This window comes from Brienomyrus brachyistius, chromosome 2, assembly GCF_023856365.1.
Source record: "Brienomyrus brachyistius isolate T26 chromosome 2, BBRACH_0.4, whole genome shotgun sequence".
Classification (NCBI taxonomy): Eukaryota; Metazoa; Chordata; class Actinopteri; order Osteoglossiformes; family Mormyridae; genus Brienomyrus; species Brienomyrus brachyistius.
The window spans coordinates 15,877,885-15,887,162 of record NC_064534.1 but is presented as its reverse complement, the minus strand read 5'-3'; the positions used below and the strand labels follow the sequence as shown (position 1 = coordinate 15,887,162).

Sequence of the window (9,278 nt, the reverse complement as noted above, 5' to 3'; positions counted from 1 at the left end):
AGAGCTTTTAAAACTTAGCATATGGACAAATAAATACTAGGGAATATGCTAGATGAGAATGGTAAATAAACGAAATTTAGTACATAAAACATAGAAATACACTTGGCAGAACAATCCATTAAAATATCAGCAGGCTTTGCTCTCCTAACACGAGGGCTTCCAGATGCTTCCAAAGCAAGAATATAAATTTAACAAGCAACAGGTTGTACAAGGACATGTTCTGGTAATTGATTTACAATAAATCTGGCACCATTCAGTCTTTATCATTTTTATTTCAGGCGTATTTGATTTTTGTAATCGTATCATTCAATTGGTTGTTTTTCCAATACATATTGAGTTGAATTTGATATATGGGAAGAAGTCCAGATCAACAGGATTTGTATTGGTTGTCTGACTGTGAAAAATGAATCGGTGTCTGTGAAAAATGAATTCAACTTTTTCCTCTGGAAAAACTTCTGCTGTGTGCTGATTGAGGCTGGGGACATTAAGTCTGAATGGAGCATTCTCTAGGCCTGTGTTTCGTTACCCAGACCCCCAGACGGTCCATGTTTTTGCCCTCTCCCAATTGCCAGGGAATGAGAAACCCCTCCTCCAGGCCTCAATCCTTGCAGTGGCTGTAAATAACTACAGATAAAAGGCAGTGGTTTCTGTCATATTGGTCACCCTAGGACCAGTCATTAAGCTGAAGACAGAGACCTTTTAGGAACTCTGGGGTTATTGCTGAGTGTGGAAATATTACATGACCTGGTGTACAGTATATGCCCTCCCATAAAGTAGCAGCACAGAGAGTCACTGCAGTTTTAACTCCTATTGTGGTTAGAGGCTTCTGTAGTGAAAGGGATAGAAGGTAGATGAATTACATCTTGAAATTTTGAACATGCTGTATGTTACTTTCGAGGACATGGTTGACAAGGCCAATCTATAGAACAGTGGACCAACTCATCTGCTTTGTGCAACAATATGAGGATTCATGAGAATTTACTACTATGGTCTGCATCTGCTTTGTTGATTTGGTGAAGACATATGACTATGGAACTTCATTCTGTAGGGACTGCTGCAGAAATATGGGCTACCAGGGATACCGTACTGTATGTGTGCTATTTGGCCCCTGTATAAATATAGTATGAGTTGGGTAAGAATACTTGGCACAATAATTAAGCCATTCAGAGTAAATTACTCTGGCATACTTTTGGCATGCCTCTGTTCACGTTTGTGATTTTCATAGACAGGATATTAAGGGTCAGCCATGACTAGAAGAGTGTCTGGTGTGGAGGGCTAGAGGAAATCTCCCTGCCATTTGTAGATGATGTTCTTTAGGCCTCATCTGGCCAGAACTTCCAGGACACACTTCAAGTGATTCAGTATTGAGTGCGAAGCATCAAGCATGAGAATCGGCACCTTCAAATCTGTGGCCATGGTACTCCTTTCAAATAGTGTGGAATATAGTAAGTACCTTGGATCTTGCTCAAGAGGAACATGAGATCGGCACATTCAAATCTGTGGCCATGGTACTCCTTTCAAATAGTGTGGAATATAGTAAGTACCTTGGATCTTGCTCAAGAGGAACATGAGATCGGCACATTCAAATCTGTGGCCATGGTACTCCTTTCAAATAGTGTGGAATATAGTAAGTACCACAAGGAACATGAGAGTGCCAGGATTAGCTTGGTGACTGCAGCCTTGTGGGCACTGCAGGAGTGTGAGGTGGTAAAGTGAGAGTTATGTTGTTAATCCTTTAACCTAGGTGTTTATACTCGTTGAGTAATCACCAAAAGAACAAGATGGCGAATATGGGGTTTCTTCACCAGGTTGCTGGCCTCACTTCATGTGACATGAAGAAGTTTGGACATCTGGAGGAATCTCAAAATGAAGCTCATGTTCCTTCAGATTGAGAAGAGTCAGTTGAGGTAATTTGGGCATCCGATAAGGACGCTTTGCTCCCAAGGGAGCTGTTCACGGCACATCCCAGGTCTGAGGCCCCAGCGAAGACCCAGCAGGCATTGGCCAGTGAACCTGCTTGCCTGAATATGTGGCCTGGGGGAAAAGAGGTCGGATTGGATCTGCTGCCACAGGAAAGGCAGTGTGAAGGTGAAAATAGATGCAATGTAGTTACTACAGAAACGAAAAGACTATTTGAAATACCTTGGATGGTACTTTCTTTTGAAATCTCCACTTAAGTCCTTCCATAATAACAGGAAATTGTAACACATTCAGTTTGAAAACGGCAATAAAACACTGTCTTTACCTGGACCAATAGACATGTCAGTTTTGATATAAATAAAGAAAATGAAATTTGAAGTCTGTGGTTAGTAAGGACTTTGGCACATTATAGTCCTTCTGATCTTTGTATCAACACCTCCCATCCATCACAATGCCAGCTTTTGAATTCCATATTTCATTTCTATTTTCCAATATTCCTTGATTCTGTGAAAAGATGGGTAGTCCAGATGATAGTAAAATACTCACTGGCACTTGTATCAAATTGCTGCATTACCAGCTAAGCTCTACACACCAGGAAACAAACAAATTTTATTTCTTTTGAAAATCTATTATTTGGTGCATGCAAGTAGACACCAGAGACAACACAATGTTACAAAATTGACATGCAATTTTCCTTTAATTGCAACAATTTTTCATATAGTGTGTATTTGTCCTCGCATTGACCTGCATTCGCATTTACAACCAAGAACACGAAGTGCAAGTCAGTTTGGCGTCTCGATATTGTAGCTGTCCATCACTTAAAGATTACTGTATGAATACTGTATTATAAATTACATATGGATGGAGGGTCTTTATATGACTGGTGGAGCTGCTCCTTCTCCTACACCTGTTACACTGAGCGATACACCCACCAATGTCTGACTGTATCCAGTTTCAGGCATCTCTCATCCATCCATCCATCCATCCATCCATCCATTTTCCAAACCTCTTATCCTACTGGGTTGCGGGGGGTCCGGAGCCTATCCCAGAAGCAATGGGCACGAGGCAGGGAACAACCCAGGATGGGGGGCCAGCCCATCACAGGGCATGCTCACACATGTACACCTACAGGCAATTTAGCAACTCCAATTAGCCTCAGCATGTTTTTGGACTGTGGGGGGGGGGGGGGGTGGGAGTACCTGGAGGAAACCCCACGACGACATGGGGAGAACATGCAAACTCCACACACATGTGACCCAGGCGGAGACTCGAACCCGGGTCCCAGAGGTGTGAGGCAACAGTGCTAACCACTGCACCACCATGCCGCCCCGGCATCTCTCAATCAGTGTATATAAATCACCATGGACTCTGGATGTAAACCCGATCTGATATGACTTGATAAGGTGTAACTTGAAGTAACACTGTACATGAAAAATATGAGGGGAGTGTGTGACTCAGTGGGTTAAGATGCTGGGCCCAAGGTTCCTGGTTGGCAGAATGGTTCCTGAGTTGGGCCTGAACCTGACCACTAACCCTTCTTTCTGACCTGTACGATGATTACATGGATATTTTTAAGTACACTACTTTGCCATGCAGATATAAGCAAATCAGAGCTGTAATTTCAGCTACATGATAACTTCTGTCTGCCCAGCACAGGCGCCATAAATATAGCTGATGCTTCAAAATGAACGTACAGCTGTTTACAGACTCCAGATGTTTCATATTTGTTACTACTAATGACAGGTTGTTAGGTATGTAATTACTTTGTACATATAATGTGCTATAATTTCTTTCATAATTGTTGGGCGATGTGCACATATCTGTCATTACAAGCATCCTAATCCCAGTTGTTCTGGATATTAGTCTAGTTGCAATTTCAGGGGTTGTATGGACGCAGTGCAGTCCAGTGTTCTTTTGGGGTATCCAAGCACAACCAGGCTGTTTGGCTTTGTATTAACAACTGCAAAAGTTGTACAGCTCAGTACTGCTGGACACTGTAATGCAAGGCTGGGCAACTCCAATGCAGAACAGGGGGATCAACAGCCCCAACCAGGCATTCAGAGCAAGGCACGTGGCTGATCTTCCTATTGAGCAGAGCCGTCTGCCTTAAGCGAGGGACTGGGGCGGCCCCCTGTGAAGCAGCACACCAGCCACAGTGCCTCAGGATCCACATGATATTTTCCCACCTCCCCGATACTCTGATCATGTAAACATCTCCCGAGGTTCTGTCATTAAATCTGCATTGAGTAGAACCGATTAATATAAAGAGCTCTTTGCCTGTGGAGCCAGGTGCTGTTTAAAATGCCTTCAATAAAGGCTTGTTGTGCAGATGCATATCGTCTCTGGAATTAGCAGATTGAATAGCTAAACAAATTGATGGCAGAGTAAATGCATTCTGGAGGTCCAGTGCATCTCTGTGGGGAGGAATGGATGCAGGACTATCAGCAGGGAACTAAAAAGATTTCTGATGCGGATGCACCTGGGTCTTTGATTCTCACCAAATATGATGAGATGGTGAAGAACAAAGGGATAATAGCAGGAAAGCTAGTCTGGGCATGTCGCTGTCCTTTTGGTTATAATACAAGGAGCATCGGAGTCACCGCGGACAAATAAGCCAGGCATAAACATATGGGTGTGCGTTGGTTTGGCCAATCTGAGGGTGAATGCCACCTGCACACAGGGCTCTCTGGCCAAAAGCAGCCTGAATACATTTTGCAATACGTAACAAACCACTGTACCACTGTATAAGTGTCTAAAGCTTGACGTGTGATGAAGTTCCCCCCAGGTATATTGTCATCATCATTTAAACTGGTTTAAACTGCTTCTATTATTTATTTACAGTAGTAGCTGTTCCCTTACATTTTTATAATTGTCTTTTTTGCTGGAAAAAAAGAAATATTCCTAGAGCTGTTACTAATGGAACTACTTTACAGGGCTCATGGGTTAAAAAATGAACTGAACGCATAGAAATTCTATCTCCTTGTGACCTTCAAGTGTTGAACGCTTTCAGTACCTGAACCCTACTCACATGCCCCAAAGAAAAGCAAAATTTAACTTCACTTCCCCACTGTTCTCCAGTCAAGACCCTGTCTCAATAAAGTCAAATAAGCAAAAGCATATTACCACACAAAACAGAGGTACGCTTCTATTACACCACAGCTCCGTATCATCCTCAGTTTAACTGACAGGTAAGCAAGTTCCAATTGTCTATTTCAGTACATTTTTCATTTCACAGTCAAACATTTACAGAACACTGTTATCAGCCGAGCACAGGACACAGTGAATGAACAGTATTTGTGTGGAACGGCATCTTTTTAACAGTAACCATTAAATGTTATGCATTTCTTTTAGCAATGAAATGATTAACAACATTTTTGTTGGCAGTTGAATATAGCATAACTCATAAAACAATGGATGTCTCGTGGAAAGGATTATTATGAATTGTGAATACTGAGGCAGAAAGCTATACTAAGAGTACTACACGCACAACAGAATCAAAATTCACCAATACTTAAGCATACAATATTTATATACAAACGCACAGACACAGAAACAGTAACTGATCTTGTTTCATACAAAATCACAAATTATATGTGCACTGTAATCCCGAATAAGTTGGCAAAACTCAAAAAATTTGAGGTAATCAGTTACGTCAAATTGTTTAAGTTGTGAAATTATAATTTTAAGTAAGCAGAAAAATCTAGTTTTGAGTTTGTTGTACTCATGCAAAATAATTTGTTCTTACTTAAAATACCCAAGTTACCCTGTTTATACATTTTGAGATCAATTAACTTATTTTTTTCAATATCTCCCAACTTTAAATACTTAGTCACCCTGCTTATACATTTTGATAGCATTTAACTTAATTCTTTTAATTTCTCCCAACTTTAAATACTTAGTCACCCAGCTTATACATTTTGATTGTAATAATTTTTTTAAATTAAATTTTCCATTTTGAGTTTCATAAATGAAATTAACCAAATTCTAAATCTGTAAACACTATAAATGTATGAAAACGCATCTGTAATTTCAAGCAAACACACAATACCATTTTTAACATTTATTTTTAAACAAAAAATGTCCAACAGGTAATACCAACATGAATGTTTACAGTAAACATGCCTTCTATAAACATACAAATTTCTCAAAACCTTTAAAACAGTTTGTCAGTAACAGATTTACAATAAACACTATTTTAAAATGAATAAAGTATGCCCAGAATGTTAATACAATGAAAAAGAATAACAATACTTTCTATGGTGTTCTATTTGATATAACAAATCAACATGACACCTGTAAAGTAACCCTTTAAAAGGGTGAAAATTCTCAGGGGAAAAAAACATTCAGGAAAAAGTAATGCATAAAACCCAGTATGACTTGTAACAAAAAAATATTTTTGAAGAATTATTTTGTAAAATATTTTTTAACAGAATTTTACATGACCAACTTTGTTTAAACATGAGCTTCAAAAAAAATGATTTAGTTTGACAAAATTAAATATCCTGATTTTTAAAACATACATTAAGTCATATAAAACTTAGTCTTGCGGCATTCATAAAAAGAAATAAAAATAGTGCATTCTGGTAAGTGACTCCTGTATAGTTTAAACTACACGTACTGACATGTTTTTAAGTTACTGCCCCAGTGCCAGCCTTCATTAAACGAGAAAAAAAAAGTAGCTCTACATCAACTCATTCTTTAATGTTTGCACGCTAGGAGACAGTTTTCCGTCATCCATGCCGAGTAAAACTTTTTGCACAAATTCAAAAGTTTTGGCAAGTCCTTTAGGATATTTTAAGTGAAGAGCATACATGAATCCAAACAAGACAAGAAAGGCCTCTGGAAGTTGGCTATGGGTGGTGACCACTTCATTCTCCAGGACAACTGAGACCCTCACTGGATCGTAATGGATTGGAGCAGCAGCATTTTCATGAACAACTGTAAGCAGGGACACTGGAGCATCCTCAGTCAGTACTTCAGGATTATCAATCTAAAAAATATTATTCAGGGACATGTTATATTCATGTTAGAACATTATCAATATGACTGAGTCAATATTACATGATTCATCAACTAGTGATAATTACAAATATATTAGTAAGTAAAGGTTGCTCCTCAACCTTCACCTTTGCAATAGAACATGCATAATTGTAAAAACAATGAATGAAGGCTTACCAGGGTGGTCCTAAAAAATCCTATGTCTTTGTCACGCAGCAAAACTGGAAGACCTCTGATAACGGTAGTCCGTCGTGAATTTACATCATGCAGTTCCTGTAAAGATGAAAAACAAGAAGAAAAAAAACAACATCTAAATATCTGAAATAAAGAAAAATCTAATTACATTTTAAAGAATACTTCATCTTATGACAACAACCATACCTGCTCATCATGAACTTTCAAAAGATTAGCCAGGGCATCTGCTGTCTTGCCTGTCTTGGATGCTTTTTGCCTTAAAATGGTCATCAAACAAGGTAGGAGGTAGTCCAGTTGTGCATAGAATTTGTTGGGCAAATTCTCATTTGTAACACGTTGGTACTCTGCAAACAGCTAAATCGGACAAAAGAGAATTTTATAAAACAAACCCACATCAGAAAATATATAATAATCACTAGAAAACAATTATTATTATTATTATTTACCTCAGATGTTATACGCAGTGCAGGCCAGAGATTCAGAAACTCATTCACAGATGGGCTTCCGCTAACAATGTTCTGTCGTCGCAGAGCAAAAGTTCTCTCCATGTTCTTGTGGATGAGACTAGTATTTTTTTCTGTCTTCTGGACTTCAACAGCAATTTCCTGTCTAACTGTTTCAAGAGATGCTTCATCCTCACCTTGAGGAAAGTTTGGCAAATAATTAACCTCAGAACGTCTTGGTTTCTTGATTTTAGAATGTGATGGTTCATTCTCAGGATGGCCTTGACTTCTTTTCCCAGCATTAACAGTTACCTCAAGACATCCAATTTTCCTCATTTTGTTTCTCAAGTTGCCCATCTTGAACTTTAAACTGGTTTTCCACCCATTCCAACCTGTGTCAGAGCCTGGCTCCTTCAAACAAGGATGCTTTGTGACAAGGGCCTCTGCTACTTTTCCTATCTGTTTGTCGTCTGGGTACGCCTTAAAATCATACATGGTTGAGCCAAGCTTCTCCAGAATGTCATGCTTTTGGTCTCTTGTCAACTTTAGACCCTTTCCGCTCTTCTCAAATTCATCATTTCCCTGTCTAAGCCTTAGCTCAACATCATAGGAAAACTGTGGAATTGGAAAATCACGAGGCCACATCTTAGAACGTTCAGGATTCGGTTAATGTTAATGTTAATGATTAATGTTCGGTTAACGAACGGCGGTTGTCGGTTGGGAAAATTAACCGAGATGAACATCCCTAGTTATACATTAACTACGTAACGTTACTGAACAGCGTGTAACGAGTCCGATCCGCCATTGAAATTAATATTATATAAATAATATTACACCTTTCAGCTGAGAAGCCGCACAAACGAAGTATTTCAAAATAAAACTCCATGTTGTGGATAACGCAGTTTTAAAAATAAGTGCGGCATAAATGTTTTAATTTCAATTTTACCTGAATTTATAAACATTGTGCTGGTCAGTAACAGCTCCCAACACTGAACTAACGTTAAAAGTTTCTTATTGACCAACAAGCTACAGCGCGGGATGAGGAGCTTCCTCGCCTCAAGATTTAAACAGGGCTAAACGCGTACTCTGTAATGCAACACATCTAAACGCATCTACATTACTTTTAAATGTTACTGTGATTATATGGATTAAAACACTTGCTTAAGATTCATTGGATTTGTATATTTCAATATTTTACTTACTGTAGTGTCAAGCGAGGCCGATCCGCCATCTTGAAAAAAACGAACGAGGAATAAGCGCGGGCAAGACAGTTGACGTGAACCTGGATGACGTCATACGCAAAATCACAAGGCTGAAAGATTTTGAGTTAATAAAACTTTAAAGAGACATTTTGTTTAAATTAAACCAGCAAAATTTTCCATCTTACTTGAAAGGTTTAATTTTTACAAACTCATAAATAAGAAAAAGTTCTAAATACTCATAAAGGTTAATTAATATAAACTAATTGTAATTATTTAAGTTAATACAACTCAGTTCAATCAATTAGTTACAGCATTAGGGTTTACAGTGTGGTACAATTAAGATTAAGAAAAAATAACACCCAAACTATAATTGATTGTATAACTCATTAGGTTTGGTGCATAGTAATAATCCTGCATTTAGGAATATTTGAGCAATTTTTAATTCATTGTGTGAACTAGAGAATGATGAGTGCAACATCTGTTTATGTTTCCTTAATTAATAAACTTGAATGACTTTTAT

General features: G+C 38.5%; 1 protein-coding gene across 3 annotated transcripts; it reads right to left on the bottom strand.

The window, feature by feature from the left end:
- Window positions 1-5,967: 5,967 nt before the first annotated feature.
- On the bottom strand, window positions 5,968-9,063 carry LOC125717586 (uncharacterized). Of its 3 annotated transcripts, none has more exons than XM_048990717.1 (5): window positions 8,759-9,063; window positions 7,560-8,171; window positions 7,300-7,467; window positions 7,096-7,191; window positions 5,968-6,910 (listed from the first exon to the last, which is right to left on the bottom strand). In XM_048990717.1, exons 2-5 carry the CDS (start codon window positions 8,049-8,051, stop codon window positions 6,602-6,604), a joined length of 1,065 nt encoding a protein of 354 aa, XP_048846674.1. In that variant the 5' UTR covers window positions 8,052-8,171; window positions 8,759-9,063; the 3' UTR covers window positions 5,968-6,601. The 3 variants fall into 3 exon arrangements, with proteins under 3 accessions (XP_048846674.1, XP_048846683.1, XP_048846666.1); XM_048990726.1 differs by having other exon boundaries at window positions 7,560-7,753; XM_048990709.1 differs by lacking the exon at window positions 8,759-9,063 and having other exon boundaries at window positions 7,560-8,752.
- Window positions 9,064-9,278: the final 215 nt, after the last annotated feature.

Coding starts and splice junctions, on each gene's coding strand:
- LOC125717586 (XM_048990709.1), bottom strand. CDS start 8,201: ATGTGGCCTCGTGATTTTCCAATTCCACAGTTTTCCTATGATGTTGAG. Junction 7,468..7,559: donor CACTGCGTATAACATCTGAG/GTAAATAATAAT, acceptor TGTCCGATTTAG/CTGTTTGCAGAGTACCAACG. Junction 7,192..7,299: donor TGAAAGTTCATGATGAGCAG/GTATGGTTGTTG, acceptor TCATCTTTACAG/GAACTGCATGATGTAAATTC.